This window comes from Clupea harengus, chromosome 25 (assembly GCF_900700415.2).
Source record: "Clupea harengus chromosome 25, Ch_v2.0.2, whole genome shotgun sequence".
Classification (NCBI taxonomy): Eukaryota; Metazoa; Chordata; class Actinopteri; order Clupeiformes; family Clupeidae; genus Clupea; species Clupea harengus.
Window position 1 is genome coordinate 7,125,286 of NC_045176.1, and position 27,818 is coordinate 7,153,103.

Consider the following 27,818-nt stretch of genomic DNA (forward strand, 5'->3'; position numbering starts at 1 on the left):
GTTTCTCCCCCTGGGCCAGTTCACCCCCTACACTGTAAATCTGAACAAGTTCAGAGTACTTAAAACTTTTGATGTAACCGATTACATAATAAAATTTGAGTACATATATTATTATTTTTAAGTAAACTTAACTTAAAAATGATACATCGGCTATACTGATTTATTTTTTTATCGTTTTCATAATTTCTAAGTTCTGTGAACTTATATTCATATATTTTTATACTTAAATCTTTTAACCTCTATGTACTAAATAATTTTCACTCAACAACACAAAATAAAATTAAGTTTTAAGCCTTAAAAATCAAGTTCAGTGCACTTAATATTGGTGAAAGAGTTCAACTTAATTATTCTGCTTATTTGCAGCTTAATTATTAAGCTTACTTTTTTTAAGTTAACTCCGCTTGATTATTCTGAGTAGGTAATACTTAAATAGCTAACTTTTTTTAAGTGAGCACTACTTATTTTCAATCATTGACCACATATACTGATTTTCTGGTTCTGTTTACAAACTGACTTTAAACTGAAAGTTACTCTACAAGAAACATTCAAATCTATGTAAGATTTCTATTAAAAAGAGTGAGATGAGAAAAACTTAAGAGGCATCACATCATTTATTTCTTGTAAAACAACTGACAAAATAAAAGATTACATCAAAGCTTTAAAGAACAGCGTTACAAAGTTAACAAGTCAACAACAAATCGTTATTTCAACAAATAATTTTTTAAGGTGAGTAAGGACGGTTTCCGAGGTTTGTTGTCATCCAGACACATAAAAAGGTTCTGTATAAGAAGGTGTGCGTGAGTTTTTTGGGATATTCTTCTAAATTGAAAGCATATGAGGCCAAACAACAACATAAATGCCTCAGAAATCCTCTGCACCCAATTCAAAGATGTTCTCGCAGCTGAAGCGGTCGGGACCCGATGTAAGGAGAGCAACAGGAGCATCATCAGAATCTGGCTCCTCTTCCTCCTGCAAAACACCATCAATACAATTACCAGGAGAGTTTCAATGGAAACACTTACAAAAAAACTGGCAATTAATAATACATAGTATTCATACAATACAAGGCAAATACAAGGCTACTGCTGGTCTCCTAAGTGTGTATTGCCCACTGACAGGAAACCTATTGACAAGACAGTGCCTGAAACACTAGAGGTAAAGCACGCTGAAAAGACAGTGAGTGGGATTAGAAATAGAATGTCAAACGTTTTCCACTCAAATAGGCAAAATGGCACATACACGGAAAATGTCAGCAGGTAAACCAAGCAAACAGTTCTTGGAATCAAATACAAGGCACTCCCCCCTCCACACACACACACTCACAGAACAACTGTGTGTAAGAGCTCAAGCTGGTAAATGGATACTTCCAACTGTTCCTTTCCAGGCCAATTTACACAAATTACACTTCCTTAATGATTTAGGAAGACAAAATGACCTGGTTTTGCCAGTTTCCGTGGAAACTGAAAGTGCAAGCAAAGTGGAAGAGAGAAATAAATAGACTGGTGGAGAGAGGGGCAGACATGGTTTGGCTCATGAGGCTAACTTCCACTTTGTGGGTGAGATAGTGAGAGAGAGATAAACCCGGCTTCATAAGACTAGCATAAGCATGTTACAGCAGATGTCATATGCTGTCATAAATAGTTATAACAATCAGTGTCTAGTGATGGAACAGTGTCATGTCACCACAATCAGTACTACACCACATATTATTGGGAGATTCCTCATGATAATTACAGGTAACATGACAAATCTTTGGACATGAGCTGTCATGGCGTGTATGACATCTGCCATAACATGTTATGGCACAGCTTTGGCAGTCTTATGAAGCTGGATTCAGATAAAGTGTTACCCTCTCTCTGTCACACACACACACAAGGGTTCAAGGGTTACTAAACAGGGTTACTAAAATGTCCCACTTTCCTATCCACTGTTTGTGTACATATTTCTAATTGTTAAACAGAATTTGCATCTTTGATGTTGTGGACGAAGAGCAGCCTATCAACAAAATAGTACTGTAAAAGGAAAAATCTAGAAAGCATATTTGCTATCAGTTTGAAGTAGCTTTAGGAGAGGGGTGTTCTTAAAACGGCAAATTTGCTTTGAATGGACCGTCATGAAAATATGTTTTGCCCTTTTAGGTGGGAAATCTCGATAGGCTCGGTAGCTCCGTAAGCGACAGCCAGAGGATCATCTCGGCTGCACACACATGCTTATGCGTGGAGAACTTTAAAGGATCGGACAAATCTTCGGTCACATGATACGGTCAGGAGCAGCAGTTGAGGGAAGGAAAGAGTCGGTGCTTCCTTTTCAATTAAGCACCGGTGTTGTCCAAAACCGTCCTCCCTGCTTCCACACGGTGAGTGTCCTCTTTTACTTTCCCGTTTTGTTTCAACTCTGGTTCCAAACGATTTCTTCCTCTGCTCTTTGAATGCTGATCTTTCTCTTCAAATATGATATGCGCCGTTAAGGCAGGTTGTGGAGACAGTCGTAAAATACATGTGCGCGATTTCGTCTTGCATTTTTGACAAAGCTTACATTCTGGTGCCGTTTTGGTTTTGTGACTGCTTTTGGTGATCCGCTCTCTGCGGCGCTGCGTAGTTGAAGGAGCACTGCTGACTTCTGTTCTCTTTAATTTTAAATCAAGAAAGCTCGTAATTGGTTTCCATTAAAAATCCTTATTGTACCACACATGTAGACGAGGTCACTTCCTTGTGGACAAGTCTTGTTAGTATTTCCGTATACATGTAAAACAATTTAACCCAATACCTGACTGTGAGTTATAACATGTATTTGTGAATAAGACAGAGTAATTAGTCAGTATTTGGTAATTTGCTGCAAGTTTCCCACAGTTTATCTTAAATTGTCTGTTTTAGCAGAGCAACTAAATGGTAAACAGGGAAGGGGTGATAATGAACTGTAAGGATATAGACTGGAGGACCACAGCTGCCAAACCACTGCACCAGGATGTGCAAAGTGGGTTGACTTTGAGTTAGAACCCCATGGTGAGAGTTTGCAGACAGATAACATGATAAGTGTTGCTAAGGGAGGAGAACACTTCAACACAGTTTGGGTGCAGGACCAGACCAGACACTGACACATGTTGTACACCCCTTTTGTGCATTTGTGGATAGATTCCATCTGTCTCTCTTTCTCTCTCTCTCTCTCTCTCTCTCTCTCTCTCTCACCTCCTCTCTGCTCTCTCTCTCTCTCTCTCGCTCTTGCACACACACACACACACACACACACACACACACACACACACACACACACACACACACACACACACACAAAGACCTGGGCTGTCGTGTGGAGACAATTTCCCATCATACATCATTTGAGTGGGCTCTCATTCTGGTCATCTCTTCCCTTCCTATTCCTTCCTTCCTCTGTCCCTTTCTCTCTCTCTCTCTCTGTCCCTTTCTCTCTCTCTCTCTCTCTCTCTCTGTCCCTTTCTCTCTCTCTCTCTCTCTCTCTCTCTCTGTCCCTTTCTCTCTCTCTCTATCTGTCATTACCTGTCTCTTTTGAGTGTGTGTTTGTGTGAGTGAGTGTGTGAGAAGGAATGTAAATAAGAAATATGTGCACTAGAGAATCACACGAGCACCGTCAGGAGACGGGGGGAAAGCACCCAATTTCTTCATTTAGTTACAGGAACATTGCCAATTAGGCGTCACACCAAAAGCACTTTACGTGCTTGCCATTCCCCGTGACTGGATTCTATTGTGTTTTGATTACTACAGACTATGGAGAGGATGGCTTTTAATGGAGTGTGAAGAGGAAGGGAATGGCACTTGCAGTCAGTCACTGTTGAAGACGTGCCAGCGTTGTTTCTCAAACCCCATTAAGTCACAGGGCCTAGGGGTCTGATTTCTACCATTGGCTCCCACGATAAAGCAGTTTTGCCTTTTTGAGCACTTAGCCCGGTTCATCAGACTGGAAAAACCCCAGAGAGGGTTACATTTCATTAAGATGCCTGCTGGTTTGTGAGCTGTTTAAGTCATTGGCATAAAGTTACCTTGTAATGGCCGTACAATTTTAGTAATCAGGGTTTCTTTATTCTTCTTTTGTTTTGTTTTGTTGCATTTACACCGGAAGGGGTCTGTGTTGGAATTTGACCTCAGAACCTCGGAGAGAGGCATGAGCCACGGAACGGTCGTGAAGGGAGGATCTATTTCAGGACCATGGACAGATGCCTGTGGTTCAAGATGACCTGAAAATAAGCCACTTTCCTGTCTGTATTGATTTGTTGATCTCTGTGGTTCCATGTCTGGTCTCCCCATTAGTTTGACTGTCCTTTGCCAGTTATAAAATCTGTTGCATATGGTGTTATCTGTTAATTGCTCTCAGCTAATGTGACCAACCTAATTGAGGCTATATCTGGCATAGCAGTGTGTGGGGAGTTGGAGATATTGAGAAATGTTAGCTTGCTGTTATCTGCAGTATGTCATGAGAGGCATGGGGTTTGAAGTGTGTGGTATACTGTGGGGGGCAAGTGTAGTTTTGAAGAGATACTACAGTTACAGTTTGTTCAGTCTTATTCTTATCTTTGCAAAAATATATTGCTCACAGGTAGCATTTGGATGTAGGCATTAGAAGCATCCTTAAAGGAACTGCTGTTTCATCATGAAAGCTGGAAATGGAGAAGCTTAGTTAGACTGTTAAACTGAACGGAAAAGATATGAGTAAATACTTGTTTATTTATAGTTGGTAGAACCTTCATTAGTAATTCCAGCCCCTGTGTGTGTCTTAATGTACATGTTTAAAACAAATATTGGTATAATATGGACTGACATTAACTCATACACTCATAAACAGGAGGCAAAGTGCAAAGATTAGATTAGCATGTAGTTGCTTTTTCTCGCTGTCCTTGTTTGTCTTGCGGTGGTGTACTAGAAGCAGATGCGCTGGTAATACCTCACACACAACTCAAAATCCATTAACTCCACATTTATAACCCCTGTCAACTTTTCCCGCTCAGGTTTTTTTCAGTGATGTGCCATCTGTGTGATTTCTTCTTCCTTTTACCCAGAAGTCACTTCGGGTGTGTTATTTTCAGCTGCGCTGTGCTCCGCCAAGCACCGGAGGCTCGGCGTGTAGGTTTTTCTGAGCTGTGGAGTAATAGGTGGATTAGTATGATGTGGGAGCCCAGTCCTGTGGCCCTGCTGAGCTGAGCTGAGCTGGGCTGGGCTGGTGATGTATAGACGTTGGCACAGTTCTTCCTGTTTGGGGCCGGTCTCCGGCACAGCCGTTATAAATTGAACCGCAGATCCTCAGCCCCGGCCATATTTATGGTCGCTGTCCACAGCGTGTGTGTGTGTAGGTGGGAATGTGTGTGTGTGTGAGAATGTGTGTGTGTGTGAGAGAGAGAAGACTGATATTGACGACCCATGCAGTAGCCTCAAACAAGCATTCCGCAGTTCCACATTCTTTAGTTTTTTTACTGACAAGTCTTTAAATGATCGCTGTTAGAGTAACATGAGCCTCCTGCTCATGCATTACAGGCAAACTCCAAATCGGGCTTAATGTGGGTTTTTAATATAAGAGTGGAAGCCCCGCTCCAGGAATCTGAGGCTGTGGAGCCCGTAGGCGCATTCCCATGAGAGCCTCAGCATGTCAGCCTTCTCCCGCTCACACCCGCGTCAGCAGCGAGTCATGTTTATGGATGAACACTGTCAAGAGTCGAATCAGACGCACAGAGCCAAGATGGCGACAGTGTGATGTGAGGAGTTGAGTAGGGGCAGTGATGACAGGGCTGCGGGAGGTGTGCTCAATGTTTAGAAGATTCTAGTCAGGCTTTTGCTCTATGGTTCTCTACTCAGTGTTCCGAACAGATTAACACACAATCGGGGTCTACTTCCACTTTTTATTCTATTTAATATTTCATTCTATTTTATTGTTTTAGCCAATTATATTTTCCTTTCTATTTATCTTTTTATTTTTAATTATTTTTTAATATTTTATTGTTATTGTCTTTATTTTTTTTTACCTTTGGTTGTTCCTTTTGCTTTTATGTATGTAAAGCACATTGAATTGCCTCTGTGTATGAAATGTGCTACATAAAATAGACTTGCCCTGCCTAAAGCCTGTTCCATCACTCAGCTAGATCAGGCCTCAACCACCTCTAGAGCAGCTCTGACTAAAATATGGTGGAGCTCATTTCAGTTTTAAGCCACTGTCTACCATAGCTCATTAATCATAGCTGATGATCTTATGTATAAGATAGAGGGGAAAACATTGTTAGACTCAAATTTGATTGCTTTATTGATTTGATTGATTGGTTGATTGGTTGATAGATTGATTGATTGATTGAAATAGCATCAATGCAACACATTTGTTCATGATCCTTATAAATCACACAGTTCACAGTGCCTAGCAAGACAAATGGAGGTTCCTGTGCAAGCCCCCCTGCGTCTTGCTGCATTACTTAAAATAGCATGTCCAGTTGCCCTTCAGTCTAGCGAAAACAGAGGACACATTTCAGTGACACTCCACAGAAGTCTTCTAAACCTGCTAGTAGTATAAAAGCCTCCTAACCTTTACAGAGTAATCTCTGACATTTAGAGTGCTCTTGACCTTTGACCTGTGTCCTGGCACGGCGAGGCATACTGCAGCACGACTCTGGCCTCACCCTGCACCCTCTTCGTACAGATGCAGTGCCTGGGTACAGTATGTCAAAGACGCCTCACGATTTCGTTTTTCTGCTGATCACAAAGGAAGAACGCCCGCCTGTAGCAGAGGCTGTTCTAAAGTGCTTACTGGGCTAACACTTCTGTGTACACAGTGCAGGGATACTGACAGGAGCAGTACAAAGCCTCTGACAGTTACTGAGATAGACGGCACAGAAACACATGCACAGAGATGTGCACAGGCGTGTGGATAGGAATAGGATTCTTTTCTTGTCTTCTCCGGGAAAGACAGCCGGAGAATAACCCCTTAAGTGCCGACTGACCACAAAGCGAAACATCAGATTTTTTTTGTCAAGACGTGCAGACGCCTTTCTGTTTTTTCCTCCGCCCACCTGCAGGAGTGAAGGTGAGCGTGGATGCAGTGAACCTCAAGAACACATTGCCCGCATTCGAGCCTCGCCTTGAGTCATGTCAAGGCGATGGAAACGGCTTTGAGGTTCAGAAGCCTCATAAATATTGTACGAATCACTTTGAACTTTTGTTCTCCACTTTTCCCCTCCGAGCTTTGAAAATAAAGCCTGCTAGAAGACTGGTTTTCTCTCACTAATGGCACGTTGCTTTCATTAGTGAAATACTGCTGAGCGTGACGTTTTTTATTATTCTTAGCTTTACGTTGGTGGAGGACCTCTCTTTCTCAGCTCCTGTGAAAGTGGCAGAGACTTAAGATTGTCAGATGAAAGCAGTTGTGGTCAGTTTTATTGGGGGGGGGGGGATATCTTGATTTACATTGTAACACGCAACACCGCGAAAGTCTGCAGCTGCCATTTATGGTACAAGTTCATTTATTATGACTATAAAGCATGAATGGAAGTATGACTGAGTGCATGTGCCAACCCCCTTGCCTGATAATAAATGAAGACAGCAAATCACGTTACTGATTCCCGTGAACCTCCGGTGATGAATTTCACTGGGCCGCCGGCCAACTCATTGGTGTGATGGAGACTTCCACGAGAGCCGTTGGCGAGAGGGACTGTGTTTAGTTGTGTCTCTCTAATTAAAAGATCCATTGGCGAAAGGGACTGTGTTTAGTTGTGTATTTTTGATTAAAATATCTGTTGAAGTACATTGATATTTTGGTACAGGTATGGAGGGTCTGAAGGAAGAATACAAAGGTTGGCCTGTACATGGGACATACTCAACACTAGAGGCAGTTTTATACTCAATCTTCTGCTTGAAGCCACCTATGAAAATATTCTATTTGAAATATCTACTTGAAAATATGTTATGAAAACAGTCCAGGACATATTTGATACGCAGAGAAGCTTATGATGGAATGAAATGGGTCAGTACTGAGAAAAATTCTAATGGCGGTAGTCATAATTCCTCTCCGCATATTAGGAACAGTTTGAGGTCCTCAAACACCTCGTATAAAACATTTCACAGTGCTCCTGCTGGGTCTAATTAATCAAATAATGAAAGCTCTTGGAATGAAAAGGAAGTTTTGATCAGGATTAATTAGTATGTTCAAACCCGTCTTGATGTGCGAACGTAAGGCAGTAACATTGCAGGAGGAAATATAATGTATAAAAGACGAATGAAGGAAACAGTGTAGGGACTGTTTTGGGGGTTTTTGCCCAGATTTGTAAAATATAAATTGTGGAGAGGAAAAAGGGTATGGTCCCTTTTTGGACAGATAACAATGGAACACACACACACACACACACACACACACACACACACACACACACACACACACACAGAGAGTTTGAACCAAGTGAAGACCTGATCAAAGAGTCAGGCTGATGATTGTGCCGTGGTAGAGTTTGTGTAGAGGCTTTAGAGGGAGGTGGAGCAGGAGAGGAGAGGAGGAGAGAGAGAGAGAGAGAGAGAATGAGAGAGAGAGAGAGAGAATGAGAGAGAGCAGGAGAGGAAGAAGGAGAGGGAGAGAGAGCAGGAGAGGAGAGTAGAGACAGACAGACAGAGAGAGAGAATGAGAGAGAGCAGAAGAAGAGAGGGAGAGAGAGAGAGAGAATGAGAGAGAGCAGGAGAGGAGAGACAGAGAGGGAGAATGAGAGAGAGCAGTAGAGGAGAGGGAGAATTGAAATGTCAGCATGGTGTTTGTTCTGTCACACTTGTCACTGTTCTGCAAAGAGAGGTGAGGTTATTGCTGTTACCACATGGAAGAGCAAGGTCTCTGTGAGTCACTGACTACATGAGTGATGAGAGACACAAAGGATTTGTCAGTGGGGAGTGAACAGGGAATTCTGTCAGAGCACTTCATAGCATGTGAATGTGTGTGTTTGTGTGTGTGTGTGTGTGCGCAACGTGTGTCGTGTGTGTGTGTGTGTGCACCGTGTGTCGTGTGTGTGTGTGCACCGTGTGTCGTGTGTGTGTGTGCACCGTGTGTCGTGTGTGTGTGTGTGTGTGTGTGTGCACCGTGTGTGTGTGTGTGTGTGTGTGTGCACCGTGTGTGTGTGTGTGTGTGTGTGTGTGTTAGTGTGTGCACCGTGTGTCGTGTGTGTGTGTGTGTGTGTGTGTGGACCGTGTGTCGTGTGTGTGAGGGAGAGAGAGAGAAAGAAAGAGGGAGTGTCTCGAAGATGGATAGGTCAAATTAAAAAGCTTGTTTTGATCGTGTGCAAGTCACACCTTTAGTCTTTTATATTCAGGTACCAATAGACATACTGCAATATTCTGCAAGCTCCTTTGAGCAGGTTAAGGTTGTCTTGTGTTTCCTTCCTTACCCGTGTTTCAAATCAAATCAAATCAAACTTTATTTGTACGGCGCATTTCATACAAGGAGGTAACACAATGCGCCTCACATTAGGAAAGAAAAGGGGGGGGGGAGGTACAAACACTTGAAAAGAGACAGAAATAAGTAAATAAATAAATGTTCAATAAATGTTAAATACATTTTACAGTGAGTGATAAGCGAGATCAAAGAGGTATGTCTTAAGTGCATGTTTAAAGGTTTCAACCGTTTCAGCCATTCCTAGGTATTCTGGCAGAGTGTTCCAAAGGTTGGGGGCATAGAAACTAAAAGCTGCTTCCCCATGTCTCTTTGTCCTGGCTTTTGGAACTGTTAGAAGTTCAGTGCCGGAGGACCTCAGGGATCTACTGGGTGTGTACCTTGAGAGCATGTCTGTTATATATTCAGGTGCATGACTATGGAGTGATTTATAGACTAGTAGTGTATAACTGTTATCACTCTATGTGTCAAGCCAGGAAACAGAATGGAACTGACAGCATGTGGCAGGCTGGCTAACTCTGATGTGGCCTATGAATCTGAGAAGCACATCCGGCATCGATCTGCATATTTCTTCACAGAGTGCAAATCCCAACACTTGCTGAAACTCTGTCAGGGTTCTTCCCACCACACATTGTGTAAACAGAAGGCTGTCGAGTCTGACAGGAGCGCCAGAACAAATGCATCTGGTGTGAAAGAACATTTGAACAAGAACACCTGTCCGATGCTTTGCTAATCTATCGACTCTATTGATTAGCCACTTTGGTAAGGCGGAAACAGGAAAGCTTTGATCCTCCATTTTGGAAAATGGACAATTTATTGATTGGTAGTGAGCTTACCAGCTCAGTCAAAGAAAGGTGGACTCTCTACAGAGAGAGTTCTGGACTTCTGTGGTAAAGAAATGGAAAATGAAGTGGCCAAGTCCAAGGGGGGCGATGTCAGAAAATGCCCCCCACTTTTCATGCAGCAAGCTTTCCATCCACACATCGATTGGATCTCCTTCATGGAGACAAGTGAAGACATGTTTTTTCAAAGTGTCGTCTTAAAGCCAAAGTGAGGTGAGATTGGTGAGGCTATTTTTACGGAAGTCCTCTCTGTGGCGAATCTTAGTTCCATACACTGCTATTTGGGCTTTGCATATTGTTCACCAAGGGCAAATTATTTTGTTCGGTTTGCTATTTTCAGAAATCATTTTGTTTACTGCTAGGGTAATGTTCAGTAATGAGGATCTCTTTTTAGCCTAATGGAGTCTAATATAAGTGTGTGTGTGTGTGTGTGTGTGTGTGTGTGTGTGTGTGTGTGTGTGTGTGTGTGTGTGTGTGTGTGTGTTTATGTGTGTGCTTGACCGTTAGGCCGGCAGGCTGAGGAGGATGACTGGTAAAACTCAGACCAGCAACGTGACCAACAAGACTGACCCGCGCTCCCTCAATTCCAGAGTCTTCATTGGCAACCTCAACACAGCGGTGGTCAAGAAGACGGACATTGAGGTCATCTTTGCCAAATATGGCAAGATCATCGGCTGCTCAGCGCACAAGGGCTACGCTTTCGTTCAGTATGTCAGTGAGAGAAATGCCCGCCTCGCAGTCGCTGGGGAGAATGCCAGGATCATCGCTGGCCAACCTCTGGGTAATGTTCCCTTTGGTGTTGTTTACTTCTGACCACATGTGCAGGTCTCTCTGTATTTGCAATGCGGCGTAAAATATCGCTTTTTCAGCCCCTCATTTACATGGACCCACCTGATGCCCTCCTATAGTACATGATTCATTTCACTCAGGGCCCTAAGAATCTAAACAGCCTATCATACAGAGGACTGTGTGTGAATGCAGTGATGGATTGTGGATAGTGCCTGTCCTGTTATGTGCCCCCCCCCCCCCCCCATTACTGTGACATCAGAACTGTTTAGTGTCTATATTTAGCACATTTATGCAACAGTCTGCCATCGACTAAAAATACGAATCCAACAGGTTGAGGCTTATTACTTTAGTAATGAGGATGAACTGCGTGTCGGTCTGTGCCTATGTAATCATCACACCTGCCTCCAGTCCGCGCCCCCTGCTGTTGTAGTGTGTGTGCTGTCTGCCCTGCTGTGTTTAAAGATGCAGTCAGCGATTTGGTTTCAGTTTCACAAAAGATTGTTGATATTTGAGCTCAACAGTCAATCGAATTACACCCCTCCCTTCTGTGCTCCCGAAGCACTGCGTTGATTGGTTGGGATTGCTTATGGCTCGGTTCGAGCCACTATATTTGTTTCACTTTTACAGAGCCAGGACTGTGCACGAACACTGGTGGTTTTTGTGAGTGCACACACTGAACAGAGAGCTAGAAGACTGTGCGGAGCAATTAGGTGAATTTGACAAAAAGGCGTTTTGCATTAGAATCGCAGACTGCACCTTTAAGAAGGGAGCAAACTTGCAACTCGGTACTTCAGTTTTCTTCATGACTCTTGCCTAATACTAGAACACAGTGCATTGGATTATCACCTTTTATCTAGGACTCATTGTCATACTGTGGCATGTATTCTGAAGGTGTGATTGTGAATCCCGTTTTTATTAACTACTTTCAAGTGACTTGATATATGAATGTGTCTTCAGTCACTTGAAAGAGATACGATACATTCATTCAAGTCACATGGACGAGAAGTTCTGCTGAATGAAACCAAATGAATGAAATCAAATAACACTGAGCCCTGAGTATGTTATTTATGAAGGTCTGAAGGAGGGGTGGTGAGATGAGGGATTCAGGGGGCATCGCGTTCAGGTTGCCGTAAGCTTCTCAGCAAATCCCCACTATTATTTATTGATTAGATTTGCGCCTCCTTTATGAAAAATCAACCCCCTCTCTGCCCTGTAACCCTGTTGAATGTGAAAAAGAAGCCTGATATCTTCCCTTCTGTTTCTTTTTCATTTGGAACATCTGTCGTCGGCCACTGAATTGTGGCATGAGTCAGACACCGAACACTGGGTTGGACTCGCTGTCCTGTGAGTCATTCAATTTGAGCTCTTTATGGAGCACTGACAGCTAAGGGTGAATCATCTGTACATGGTGAGAGCCACTCAGACAAAGGACCTTCATTTTACCTGTCAGTGAATGCTCAGATAGCAAATTGGAAAGTGGAAGACTGAAATTATAGAAGGCTGTAGTATTCATTTTGCCACTGATGAACTGGCCATTCACAGCTTTGAAATACTGAGAAGCAACTGACATTATCATAGCGTTCTTTTTAGGTGACGACAAAAGGCCAGTTTTCTTATATCTCATATACACACACACATACACTTTACATGTGTTGGTCAGTATTCTAATACCAAAGATTGGTAAAGAGTCGGAGAATGATCAATCAGGAAATAGGCTTTCTTCTTGCAATGATGCGCGTCAAGGGGAGAGAGGAAGGTTTCACTCAGCAGATTCACCCGTGTTTCTGATTAGACATCGAAACAGTCCAAGTTTAAGTATCCTAAACAGCATAGTGGGTGTCAACCAATAGCCCCGACCCTACATGAATATGTATCAGGCAGCTACTCTGATACGGGAGCTGCCACAATGTTGGTTCATCGGGGAAGTTGTTAATTAAAGGATCCAGCCGTGAGCAAATGTTTCAGAGGCTTGTATCATGGGGATGGGGGGAATACAAAGACATTGATATGACCTGTAAGGAGAGGTGGTGAAGTCACCTATGGCCTAGTCTAATTAAGAGGAAAAAAAATACAAATGAATACGAGATTCAGTGGATTATTGATTATTGTCATTATTATTATTATCATTATCAACCCTGATCTTTAATCCTGATTTGCAACTCCTTCAATGCACACACGCACATACATATATATATACGTGCGCTCACATGCACACACACACACACACACACACACACACACACACACACACACACACACACACACACACACACACACACACACACACACACACACACACACACACACACACACACACACACACACACACACACACAATGTTGTACCCCTCAAGTAAATATTGAGCATTTCCTCATGCCACAAGCCACACAATCACCTGCAGCAGAGCTTTCAGCTGTGAAGGGGCTACAACATATGGGTCTATATAGGTGTCTTCACGCTGTTGTGGATGCCAGGTGGATAGCGGCTTTACTGCTTCAGTGGGTTTTAATTTCTCCAGGAGAGACTCAGACAGCCCGTTTTGCTTGAGTCAGTTTGATGCTGGCAGACAAGGCATCACTCTGCAATGCATCCTTATGACTCTGATTAGACCGGTGGCCTCTACGCTGGGAATGAAGGTAGAGATACGACAAACTGCGTGAAACATTCGGGTGCAGCAGCCTTAAGATATCCGGGCAATGCAAACTCTTCATATTCTCTCTGCTCAAGGTGCCGCTCTGTAGTCCTGTGCTCTCAGGTGCTTTACAATGGCAGGTCAGTCTAAACATAACCACAGGTTGCATTCCAACACATACTTTGGTATTCAATAAATAAATGAATAAATAAACAAAAAAAGAATATAGAAAGCTTAAGAGATAAGGGCAAACACAAATCATGCATTTGTAGAAATGGGTGCCTGGCATGACTCCATGGTGAGCATGGTTCAGACAAGGACCTTGAAATTCAACTCTTGTGGTCTTTTAGCACCATGCTGTGGCTGTGGTTGGTATTGCAGCATGGCGTGCAGTGACTTACAGCTTCCATTCGTTTGTACTGAATGGCAGTTCTGTAAAGTCTTTGTGCCACTCAATCATGAGAGATGTATGGCACACAATTAGCACTACGCTGTGCATCTATATGTATTTCATTTATGGCTATAAAGCCCAGATATGAGGATATGAACAAATCAATATGCCGTTTTTCGAGAAAAAATAGGTTGAGCATTATTTCATTATAGGGTATACAATCATTCCATTAATATTTACATCTTAATGCAATTCCTAATTACTGTAAAATAACTTGAACTCTATGTGACTTCTATCTGAATTACTTCTAGACACTAGATGGCGCTAAAGACCTGGCCATAAGTTAGGTTCAAGCAACAGTATGCAACAATCTCATGCAAACTCTCTGGGTTTTTTTTGGCAACTAGTTTTGGTATCATCTTCAAATTCACTTTAGCCAAAATGCAAGAAAAGCTTTTACAGCACAGCATTGCAAACAATATTCCCAAAAGACACCAGTTAGCATGCTAGCAAGCTTTATGCAGTACCAGTGTATTGGTGTTTGCAAAGTTTCTGCATGCCTTTTAGGTGGTTAGCTCGCTAGTTTTAGACCAAAACTCCTTACTGTTGCTTTAAGTGTTGCCACTGAACTTTAACAGGCAAGTTCTCATTCTTGGCTACGTGAGATTCTTGGCTTCAACTCTGGGGTCAGTGAACTCACTTTCTCTCTGTCTTCTCTAGACTCTCTCTATAAGCACTTTTAAGTGAAATCACTGTATGTTAAGATGTGTCCTTTACGGGCTTTTAAAATATTTTCAAATTAGGAAAACTGAAAAGTACTCGGAAATCCCAGTCCCTTTTGTGAGGAAAAATCCTGTCTTTTCTCAAGGACTGGGACTTGAATGTGGACATGAATCTGAGTCTATGGGTCATATCGATAAAATTTTCTATTTCTACCACCTGGACTGGACGTAGGCGACAAGAGAAACAAAAGGAGCAATACAATAAAATAATAATGCATGCTTGGCATGTTGGTTAGTTTAATGTAGCCTAGTTGAGTCCTAGACACAATTGAATTAGGCCTGTGGGGTTAAAACAGCACCCCCTAGAATTGGAGGAAAGTGGTATCGCCTGGAGTGTCTTACCGCTGCATCTGAGCGAAGAGAATCTATTTTAGGAAAAGGAAGAGGTCTGTTGACGACGAAACGCATGAAACTGGACAAGTATCACACCACGATGTATAAAGGCAAGCGTCGCAATCAGCGATGTGAGTATCGTGATGAGAAACGTAAATGAATGATGATGCTTGAAATTGAAATGACGTAGAAAATATATGAATACAAAGAGATGACAATAATTGACGAAAAAGAAAGTTAATTAGGCTACGTGCAGCATTAAGCCATTGTTGATAAAAGTTGGTGAATGCAAGTTAAATGTGCTTTGTATGCTTACAAAAACAACATTATTTTAAAGTTGTCTTCTTCGCCACTAAGCATTATAATGTGGAGCCAATTATGATGTCGTGTATGAGGACTACATTTTATTTGTGTCAGGCGCTAGTTTGCTTTCCTTTGCCCCAAAATCGCATTTTTGTATCCTACGCACTTCCTCGATAAGAACGAGAGGCGCAGAAGTCGTTCAATGGCACACTATTGAAATGACAATTCACTCAAAACTACTAAGTTAGGAGTTTGAATAGGCTACTCCCGATACCAGTGTTAACGTGTTTTTGTAGATACATTTTAGAAGACTTGTGAAAACTCTTGTAAACAGCAATCCCATATTGATGGACACTTTATAGGTAGAGACTCGCACAGGCTTCGGACCATAAGTGGATATGGCAGAACTCCCTCAAGACTGGCAGTGTTTCAGACTGTTGCATGCTCGGGTCTCTTGGTTACATCATGATCAAAGAGATATGACTGGGGGAGGCATGCAAATTAAGCCTTTGGGATCGGATATTACGGCCAGTGGACCTTGTTTCCTCAGATCCAGAGGAAATTGTTGTTTTTCCCGTAACAATGTTTTCATTGTAACTTCTAGAACTTGCATACTGCTATATACTTGCAACATCTGATGCAGAGACAAAAAATAACCTGGCCAGTTACTGTGCCCTTAATGCAGAAATCTGGGACGGACATTGCCTACAGTTGAGAGAATAGTCCGTGATGATATGCAGATAGCCTTGAAATCACAACTGCATAAAACATATATCAAAATCATTACTGTACAGGACAAATGTATTGATTTTGGAAGTGATATTTTGTAGTAGGCTACTCATTGAACATCTTCCTCACAATTTCTGCAGTTCCTTTTCAAAAGGCACTTATCCTGTATTGACCACTCTGTTAATGCAGAATCTGGCAGTAGTCAGTCTTTCCATTTTAGCTCGGCATAGAAATTCTGAATGTCTGCAGGGTTTGAAAACATTTGGGTACTCAGTGTGCCATCACAAAACCTTGTCATTTCAGACCTGTATGCACTGTAAATCCTTTCAAAGGTCGGTGAATCTAATCTGCACCCATTAACTGTGTATTGCACCTTAAGTAAAAGGCTTATAGTGTTGTTTTGACTGATTATTGATATTTCACACGTAAAGGAAATACAGAGTAGTATTGCAGTATTATCGGCACAATATTAAACTGATATAGTGGCACCAAGTATCTCAATATTTATTTATTTATTTATTTCATATTATGATTAAAATTGTATTTCAATACATTCCTCTACTTTGGTAACATTGCTTCTGAAGTCCACAAGATTGCACAAGACATTTTAGTTTTCTTGTGTCACAGCGGAAATTGGGAAAAGTCAGAGGTTTTACGGTCACAAATTGACCATGCCAGGATGGTTGCAGAGACTCCCACTCTACAAAACATAATATATGGGAGAAATAAATCGTGATGTGTCGCTGAATCGAATCGCAATACTTGTCGTATTGTCAAATGTAAAGAATCACAATAATATTATATCGTGGCCCAAATTTTGTGATGGTATTGTATTGTTGGCAATTCCCACCCCTGTAAAGAAATATTTTACCTCGATGTATTTGTTTGTCCATAATTCTCACCACATCACGTATAACCTCTGAAAAGCAGGGAACAAACTAGAATCGTGGAGTGGATGTGTCCAAGACACCCATTTCTTCCTCTCGACATCTTTGTGATTCCTCTCATCTTGTCCTGCACCCTCGTTGCCCGTGGCTCTGTCACACAAGCCCCTCTGGGAACATCAAAGTTGACACGGCGACGCTGTGGAGGTGTTGTGCTGCTGTCAAAGATCTGTCAGTTGTGCCCTTGGCACTGGTGTTCTTGACTGGCACACGGGCGTAGGGCTCAGTGGGAGGACTCGCAGTGACGGTTCCCTTTTTTTTTTATTTACTCTGTCGGAGGTTGTCAGGGGAAGTAATCCCATCAAGACGATTCCTTTTCAGGTTTGATGTCATTTCCATCCTAGGTTTGATGTCATTTGTGCACCTTTCAAATGTACCTATAAGTGCATGTACACAGACACAAACAGGTGCGCCACACACATACGCATGTACACATGCAGATGCTCGCGCGCACACACAAACTCACACACACACACACACACACACACACACACACACACACACACACACACACACACACACACATACACACACACACACACATACACACACAAATGTGCACACCACATACAGGTTAGCACAGAGAGCATTACACACACTCGCACTTACACACATTATGCAGAGAGCTTGTGGGTACTGATTGTTATTGAGTGCTTGTATGCGCTGTAAGAGCCGTGGCTTTGGGGCTCTTATCGTTGTGTCCCCTCTTATCGTTGTGTCCCCTGTAAAGTGTCCCCTCTTAATGTGCTTTGATAATTCAAGAGCAGCTGCTAATGCAGACGCCCGCCATGTGCTTTCACCTGCACTGAAATAATGATTAATTCCCAATTTTACCCAAACTGATTGCAAGATCTCTGGTTCTGTTCACAGACATGCGTTTTGGATGATCCCTCGAGAGGACTTGAGGCAGTAATTCAGTTGCTGGTATTTTTTCCCCTGTTAGCTTGCCACTTGCGTAGTCCACAATGGTTGGATAGGTCCCACAGAATATGAACAGAAGCATGCTGATTCAAAATCGGCAGGTGGTCAGTGACGTCAGTGTTGTCAGTGTTGACTCTGAATTGACTTCAATCATCACCTCAGCGCTACTCAGAGGCACTCTCGTAGCATGTAGGCCATCTGAGTTTATGACCGGTTGGTATGTAGCTATTGGATCGAGAGCTTTTTTTATTGTGCACAGTCGGAACAGTGCACTTCATAAGGCCCAAACTGAGCTCAGGGCCTGGCTAAGGAGGACATTTGAGTGTGTTTGACCTCCCCATAGAGGAGTGTAACCTCATCTGGGACACAAACTTACACCCTCAGGCGTGGTTGACGTGTGTGCTAGCAAGGAGGCTAAAACCCATTGGTGCTAGTGTCTGTCCCTAGTACATCTGCTAAGGTGTCAGGGAGTACATCTGAGTGTCAAGGTTCATGCAAAAATGTGATTTTATAGATTTAGAACTGATAATTAAGGCAGATGGCGTGCACAGTACATCCCTTCACGGCTGAATGACTCATTTGAAATTTCCATTTCAGAATCACCGCTTAGCCTCATTTCTCCTATTGTTTCTCCGTCACACTAGGTTCTACATATCAGATCATCAGATCTATGTTCTTATCTGTCTTCATTTCTGTCTGTGCATATAGTTCATAAATAGCATCCACATGGTCTTACCTTCTTTTCTCTTACCCCTCCACCCCTGTCTGGACGTCAGACTGTCTGGAATCACACGAGTGTCCTTGCCCAGTCCTCCCAACAGGATATCAAGAGTTGACTGGGTTCATATTTAGAACTCTTTTAATGGGGCAGTGAGGAAATGTCTTCTCTCTGTGCTGCATAGTTGTCACACTTAGTGAAGTTAAGTGACCTGTGCTGCGAAGCGATGCATAATCCTCCCATTTCTCAACCCCATCATTTCACGCAGCTGTCTCTTCCCGCGGTGATTAGAGTACAGGCAGAAAGTGCAAGTAATTGTTTTAAAGCATCAACTTTCACTTCAGCTGCCTGTCAATCTCTCTCTCTCTCTCTCTCTCTCTCTCTCTCTCTCTCTCTCTGTGTTTTGTCCCTGACCTTCAAAAGAACCTTGGCTTGCATGGATAGAGAGAGATAGTGAGTGTGTGTGAGCCAGGCAGAAGGGTGGAAAAGGGCTAGCACCGATACAATCGCTGCATAACAAATGTGAGACTCCTGTCATATAAGCTGAGGGATGATGCTGCTGTCTGCTCACGTTGGTTTTCCATCACTGTGGTTCTGTGATGGTGGCAAAAGCTTCTGACAAAGTAGAATGAAATATGGATGGAACAGAGTGAGAGACATGGTGCGCAGTGAGATCCTCCTTCCAGAGGTGTGAGTCTGGGGTACACATCTCCCTTAGTTATGGAAAAGAGTGGAACTGGAACGACCACGTCAAGTAACACTATTGCTATTGCGGTTTTGAGCTTTTTAGTTAGCTGCAAAGCACTAAAAGTTCCCATCAGGCTGAATTGTCTAACTGTCTCCCGAAATGATGATTAATTAAAATGGTGTCAGTCATGTACATGACCATTTTACGTGTTTAGACCAATACCCATTTACAAAACCCTTCTGTCCACTCAACAGTGAGATAAAGTCTGACTAGCTAGGCTAGTGTTTCTGTGAGGTCAACAGTGAGATAGAGTCTGACTAGCTAGGCTAGTGTTTCTGTGAGGTCTAAAAGCAGTCCCCTGTGCTCTGATGTCACTAGCTCGCTTGATGTTCTTAGCTTGCTGTGTGCCGTGTGTGCTACAGTCATGGACGGATTAAGAAACCACGGGCTCCTGGGCCTGGACATGCTGAAGGGCCCCCCCCCCCATGGCGAAAAATAATAATTGTGCGCCCGCAAAACACGCACGCACACGCACACACAAACACAACCAATGTGTTGGATTTTAAGGTCGAATTAGATACTTTGGCTAATGTATTGAGAAAGTAAACAGGTCAAAGTTTACTCCGTAACCTCCACCTTCGGTGAGGTGTGCACTGCCCCGCTATTGTTTCTGACATTACATGTAACAGGGCAACAGCCGAGTGATTCTTTTCCAAATTGAAACTGATTAAGACCTACCTGAGGGGCAGCATGGGGCAGGAGAGGCTGAATGGGCTGGCTATCCTGTCCATTGAAAAATCAAATCATGCATCACCACTTTTATGTCTGAAAGGCATCGTTCGGCAGGTGTAGCCTACTGTGCCTGCTTGTAGGTCTTGACTTTCAGATTCTGCGCCTAAACTAGCTATATCGTATCGTCTCATCACATGATCAAATAGAGACTTGACATTGGACAACAAGATACATATTACCCAGTAATCATCATTGCATATCTGTATATGACAAAAAAACAAAGAAAATAAGAAATTATTAATTTAATTGAATCGGTTTTTTATTAGTTTCTATAGTAGCCTATATGTACGATAAGCATATATTTTTGTTATAGATTGCTACGGACGATTTCCCCCTAAAAATTATGAAAACCATGACAGAGACCGGTTTGTCATTTTGAGGGTATATATTGCATAAGGTATCCTTGGCAGTCCCATAAAAGTCATGCGTGATCAATGTCGCATTAATCTAGCTTTTTCTAACACAGCACAGGTACACTCAATTAAAGCATTAGCAAATTAATAAAATACACCTTTTTCAACCACAAATAAGAGATACATAACAGTGACTTCACGCAGAGGCTCTGGCCGTTCGTTAATCCATGCCTGGCTACAGTGAAGAGAGAGTGTTTACTGGTGTGTTATGAAAGCCAATAGGCCTACAGTGTGGGAGGTGGCAGCCAAGTTAATTATGTCAGGCCAATTAATCGCTTTTAATCAGCTTTTCTGTACTTTCCTTTCTAAGGGGCAATGCTATCACTAAAATGCACAAGGCTGTCTTACCAGTCATCGCTTGTTTTATTTTTAAAGTCTTCAAAAGACAGTACTTGGACTAAGGTGGAATGACTTAACTTAAGGGGATGTCTTCCAAAATCTTGAACAATGTCTGTCACAACTTCCTTCAGTGTGGAGCTGACATGAGAGATCATGTTCGCAGTATCCCAGGGATGACATGATGTCCAGCTTCCCGGAGGGATCTAAGAATTACATGGGGAGACATGTTCCCAAACCCAGAACTGCCTATCCTTATTAGACCTCATACGAACGTGTTTTGATTTTCACAGGACTATTAACTTATTTTGGGCAAAAGCAGATACTAGATACATTTGTATTTGATTAGTTAAGAGAGTAAAAATGCCATGTTTTTCTGACAGACATTAACATGGCCGGGGAGCCCAGACCTTATAGGGCCAAGATAGGGTCCAAACGACCACTACCCTCTTTATACAGGTGAGCGATGGCATGACTCATCCTTATGAAAGAAATTAGATAGCAGATTCACCTGTCGGTCTGCATAGCTTTCCTTGGCCTTTGATTTTGCTTTGTTTTGTGTCAACAGTGGATATGAGTTTGACTACGACTACTACTCCGATGACTTCTACAACAGGTGCGTAGTCCATGTTATAGCATTAAATAAATTCAATAAATTCCAATAAATGATCCAGGGAAGGTGGGTACGTTTTAGTATTAGTTTGTTCAAATTTGTCATACATAATTTGAAAAAAATAATAGTCTTCTTAATTTGTGAATGAGGCTTTTGGATAACTCGGTAGTGAATTAGGTATGCCGTGTATTCTCCTTTTATATCCATGTCACAGTTTTTCTCCACTTCCTCTCCCTCGGCAGGCGACATTTAAATGGCACATGGTAATAGGGCTCCAGCACCTCCATCACTCACTCAGCCACTACTATTCATTTTATGGCACTGCAGCCCTTCAGCATTATTAATATGCACCCATGGTGGCGTGTGAAGGGGATGAATAATCTTGCAAGGGTAGAAAGCCATTCTAAAAGCAGTGGCCCCATGCCAAAATAAGTTATTAGTTCCAGTAATACAATTTTATGTATGAATCGAGGCAATTAGCACAGTGCGAGCCATTCCATATTTTCCATTTGGAGTAATACACAGGGTGTATTAAGCCTGACATGTGTGCTATATTAGCCATAAGTGGAATGTGCTGGTAGGTCTGGTTGAGACTTTTGAATGTTTTACACAGGTAGCTAACACACTAATACTTATTATTTAAATACATTGTTACATGAAAAATGACTGAGTAAATAGTGAAACATGCAAACATACAAACAGGCAACATTTTTTTTAAAACATTGTCATTGTATGTGCTTGTGAATATCTAGTTTTCAGTAAGTCATTTTCCTCAGTCATTTTCACATTTGGTCAGATTGTTACTGAAGTTGGAAAAAATGCATTCTAACTATTCAGCAGTGTCTTGGGTTTGGTAATGACCTACCGCATGTTATGGTGATTAGAACATAACCCTTTTTCATCAGAAGTCCTGTATTTTTCCAGTACATTACTGTAACAAAGGGACATTTGACAACTGGAACATTTTCAGCCTGATTTACTGCATTTATACCTACCGCCATTGTCTTCCTTCTGTTCAGGCTAATGACACGAGCCCTCCCTCCGAGACAGTAATATAGACTCAGATTGGCCCCAGGGTAGTAATAGGCCAGGCAAGAAAAAGACATCCATCTTTCATTTGATGCTTTCATGGGTTTGTTTTCTCACATCTTATTTAAAGCTGCCTTTTATGCCTCTCCCTGGGAAGTTAGTGTGCGACTGTGAATGCGGATGCCACAAGGCCAGTTATGCTTTTGAAAGAGGGGGAAAGTAACATTCTAGTGCCTTTCTTGGAGTTTAACCGCAGGGCCAGATGAGCAGATACAGCATTATGATGGCAACAACAGCACATCACAGCAAGCTCATCTTTCACGTTCTGTGGTCAGACTTGACCTCATTTATTCTGCATTAAGCAAAGAGGGTTTGGACTTCTCAAGGAAACATTTTATAACCCCTCTGGCAGCGTTATTCATGAGGTAATTAAACACCCAATCCTCACTTGTCAAACGCCATTAAATATCGTGACAGAACTGTCTGTGTTTAGCTTTCTTAATAATAATAACTATCAGCAAAATTCCAAAAGGGAGAATATTTCTACCTTCACAGTGTTGTTCGAAATCTCTTTCGCCCTGAAGGTGACGGTTCATTTTTTGTATGCTTGTCCATCCCACCAAAGCGCTATCCCCCTCCTCTATTCCTCTCTCTACTTCCAACAGATTATTTGACTTCCACAGGCGGCTGGCTCACCACCCTCGGGCTGTGATCCCTGTCAAGCGCACTCGTTTGGTGCCCCCCTCTGTGCGGCGGGTGAAAACATCTATCCCCTCCAGGACTTCCTCCTCCTCTTCTACCTCTTCCTCCATCTCTTCTTCTGTCAAACAGCTAAGCTGTGGTTCCACAGACACGGGCCCCAGGCGTAGGTCTAGCACTGTGTGCAAGATGTGAATCACCCAGCCATGTCCCCTCATCTCTCTGTTTTAAACCATCGCTGCCGGTGCGCTCGCGGTCTGCTGATTTGTCACAAGCAATTGGCAATAGAAAGCAAGTTGCGCTGGTAGCTTCTCTGATGCCATGCACAGTCTGTTGTCTGCTGTAAACATTCTCCTGTCCTTCTTTAGTCATTCTGTATTCCAAATCCAAATGACACCCCTCCATTTCATTCTCCTTAAATCTTGGGATCATCTGACCTACTTGTGTGTTTCCCTTAAAAATCTCAAAATTATGTTTGTGTTGTAGAACTCTGAGATAGTGTCTTTCTGTGATTCGTCGAGCTGACAACATCCCTGCCACCCTCATTATAAGAGACATTCACCTTCTCCGTTCTTATTGCACATCATAATAGCCGTCACAGAATAGATAACATGGGACATTATTACACCTACATGGGTAAAATGCCAACCTCGCTTCCTATTCTGTTGTCTTTTTTGGGGTGCTCACAGTGAAGAAAGATCAGCTCCTGACCATCAAGCGGGAGCTCTCTCAGATCAAGACCAAGATTGACTCTTTACTGGGCCGGCTGGAGAAGATGGAGAGACAGCACTGCGTGGATGCAGGTGAGCGAGGAAGAGATGGAGCAGCCATTATGGAGCAGGCTGGAGGTGTCTGAGTGCTAGATGGAAAAAGCAAGAAGCAGAAGGTCACTGTGTTCCAGACACCGTGCTGTTTTTCTGGCTGGGTTCTGCAGTTGTTGCTTTTGTAACGGCACTCCACTGCACTTTCTCTCCATGTCTGCTGATTTCTGACAGTCTGCTCCATAATTGTGTGCCTGATTATAGAGCTCTTACTGCCCACACTCTCTCCCACACCTATTTCTCCTTCTCTGGTTCTCTCTCCTTTCTTCTGCTCTTTTTCTTACTCTATAACTCACACTCACATTCTTTCTTTCTTTCTCTCTTTCTTTCTCTCTGGACACACTCTATCTCTGTTTCTCTCTGTCTCATTCATTCACTCATCATCATTTTGGTCTCTGGAGTCATTTTCACAATTCTTGACCTGGCACTTTTTTTCACTCATCTCAGAGTCTCAGAGGAAGCGTGATGATACCCATCAGTCCCTCCATGACCGGCATATTTCAGACTCGGCAGAACATTCAGGAGACGACGTGGAGCTGGGGCATCTGGAGGGAGAGACGGAGGAGATGGCTGATGTTTGCAGGGGGGATTATGACGATGAAGGCAGCAGTGATATGGTAATTGTTGTTTTTTTCTCACCTCAATGCTCCAGTTATTTCATGCTGTGAGTGCATTAGTTTAATGGGATTATCAGAGGGCTATGGCGCAGCCCTCCGCAGTGAACCCACACCAGCACATAATCAGTTTGTCTTCACAGAACTCAACTCAAGGATGGTGTGCATCATACAAATGTTAGGAATCTTGTGCAGGAATTTGCAGCTTGCTGAGCAAAAGCACAATTGCTATATTTTTCTGTTTCCAGGTGGAGAACCATATATCGGACATAGACAATTGAAAGAGGTTAGTTTATCGAATGTGTTGCATGCATAGTAGTTTAATCACATCTTTGTCATATTACCACAAAATAATCACTCTCACAGATATATGGAGACATACTAAGCAAAATATTCTGTTTGCAAGGAGATAGAATAGTGTTGTAGACCAGCACTATTTCTAGGTGTGATTTACCATGCACTGTATTTCTCAGTAGCATGCCACTCACCTGCAGGGCTCAGTGAGGGAAAGGCTTATTTGAAAAACATCCATCTTGACATGGGTGGTAATGAAACTTCCTTCTCTTGCCCTTCACCATCTGCCAAACAGACATATGTAATTTGCTCTGGCCACTACGAATGGTGTCTGTACCCACCGTTTCCAGACAGCTCACAATGACCAATGATACTAAACATTTGTATGGAAAGAAACATTTCTTGTGACCTTTGTTATCATTATGTTAACATGTACCTTTTACTCATAATCTTTATCTGCTCGCTTTCTTTTTTAGATCATTGAAGATAATGAAGGCATTTAGGGGAAAAGGTTGTCAGTAAGTCTGCATGCATGAGTGGACCATGACGGGAGTGTGGAGAATAAAGGAAGGATTTAGGAGAAATTATCTTTCTTTTTTTTCCACCCAGCCAGACATTCCAAAGTGGGATGCTATTGTACAAGGGTGAATCCTATACTAAACCCACTGAGAGCAGATGGTGTGTTTATTTTTAATTTGTCTTATGTGACTGTGTGCTCAGCTACTATTATAGTTTTGCTTATCCCATGTAAAATGGATATGTTTTTATTCTGTATTTTTGATGTCCAGAAAGAGGACAAACGTGCTCACAAATGTTTGTTTTGTTTCTGCTCTTGTGTCTTTTTTTCTATTGTAAGATTTTCAAGAGGAAATATTATATGTGTTTCGTAATAATCTGTTACTATTAATGATTAAAAAGTTAAACTTCAGAACTGTGTGAATACTCTTTTTCCATTGGCTGTTTTGTTATGAAAAGCAAATAATCATGAGCCAAATATTCTGTCATTTATTTCTAGAACATTAGATTTTACTCCAATCTTCTTAAATATTGTTGTACAACAAAATGCAGACAAGGCCTGAACCACAAGTTATATCCCATCAGCCAAGGGAAATAATTCCCTTACAATGCTATGAAGCAATTAGGTTCTTACATTGATACATGGATGTCCGCATAACATGTTAACATCAAAATGACGCAAAATATGCTACTTGGACCCACTTTAAATGTATGGATTTATTTTGTATATGATCATGTGGGACTGAATGTGTATCTGTGTCTTAATCTATGCTGGAGGCTCGACTTCCATGGCGAATCACTTTACTTTGTACAAGTACAGAGTAGCCAGCAGTGATAAGCCAGCAGTATGACAGGACTTGACATAGATGTGGTCAGACTATCAAGAGTATTTTAAAAAGCCAAAACACACTAATGAAATGCAAGGTGCACACTGGATTTGTCCTCCAATTGCGTAAAAAGGCCTCGGCATCATCCCCTGAGCGTTTTGTTCTACTCATTAAAAATGAGTGTCCTTGAGAGTCTCGGCAAGAAAATCTGAAAGGAAAAATGGTGGCTCATCAGAGGTTGTGCAGATGGCCTGTTTTAATCACCAACAGACCGTCATACTCTGAGTACAGCGGGTCAGCAGAGCTTTTTAAATAATATAATTGAATTTTTGAATAATTTTATGACCGGTGACACTGCTAAAGCAGTGGGCACTGTTCTATGTAAGCAAACTCACAAATCAGAATCTGTTTTCCTTTTCAGACATTAATCTTTTTCCATAAATGAAGGTCACTGAGCAGTGCGTGTCCATCACCACGTAATCAGCTCATTAACTCAGTAGATGGCGGTTAAAAAAGCGTTGGAGATAAAAACTCAACAAGAAATGTTTTAAACCGAACCAAATTCTCCTCACAAAATTAAGTTCCACAGTTCCAAGGGAATTTGTACACGCACTATTACAACACTGTATTATATTGCAGTTACACTACATTACATTACAGTATTACATTACACTTTAATACGCTGTACATTTGCCATTGTCGGTACAAAGATCATTTAGAGCTTATGTGATGTAAGTTTTTCAAAATACTTTGTCCTGGTTGGCAGCAAAATAAATATTAAGTAACACGTAGACTTAAGTAGGCGGAATCTGTCACTGGCCGCTAATAAAGGCAGCGCCTGGGCCAACGCCACCCCAAGCTTTTTGAACTTTAAAATCTTAACAAGTGAAGAGAAATCTCTGTCCATTGGGGGGAGAATAAATACACACACACATACTGTAATAATTAAAAATGTGTTTATGTGGAGACCTTATACAGAATTATTTAAGAAGATGTTTTGGAAGGCAAGTCACTGTCATCTTCATATTGGGAAACTGATCCTATCTTCTGTGGAGACATGTAGGTCTACTTACTGGGATGCATCAAGAAACCTAAGCAAATCTCCTTCTGTGAGAAGAGCATAGTTGTATTTGGTCTGCTAGCTTTGAAAAGAGATTTTTTATTTCTATTGGTTTGAAGAGAATGCCAGCACAGTTCTTCACCAAAACCTGTTTTTAAGATCTTTATGAAATTCTTAATGAACAGCCTTGGCCACATCCTAGGTTATGCTAAAGCTTTGCAAGCTGTCACACCTGATTTTCTTTCTTTTTTTGGGTTATACACAGGAAAACATGCTAAATCCCTCGTGCAATTGGTTGGGGACAGAGACCCCGGCATGTGTCATTTATGAATGATTGAACCCTTCTCTGTGGACACTGTTAGT

General features: G+C 42.1%; 1 protein-coding gene across 2 annotated transcripts; it reads left to right on the forward strand.

The window, feature by feature from the left end:
• Positions 1-2,239: 2,239 nt before the first annotated feature.
• LOC105907527 (RNA-binding Raly-like protein) lies at positions 2,240-25,980 on the forward strand. 2 transcript variants are annotated; one of them, XM_012835878.2, is made up of 9 exons: positions 2,240-2,356; positions 10,719-10,992; positions 21,366-21,441; positions 21,551-21,598; positions 23,290-23,489; positions 24,013-24,126; positions 24,592-24,761; positions 25,007-25,044; positions 25,529-25,980. In XM_012835878.2, the coding sequence occupies exons 1-8, from the start codon at positions 2,255-2,257 to the stop codon at positions 25,037-25,039; spliced, it is 1,017 nt and encodes a 338-aa protein (XP_012691332.2). In that variant the 5' UTR covers positions 2,240-2,254; the 3' UTR covers positions 25,040-25,044; positions 25,529-25,980. The 2 variants fall into 2 exon arrangements, with proteins under 2 accessions (XP_012691332.2, XP_031419008.1); XM_031563148.1 differs by having other exon boundaries at positions 23,308-23,489.
• The last annotated feature ends 1,838 nt before the right edge of the window (positions 25,981-27,818 follow it).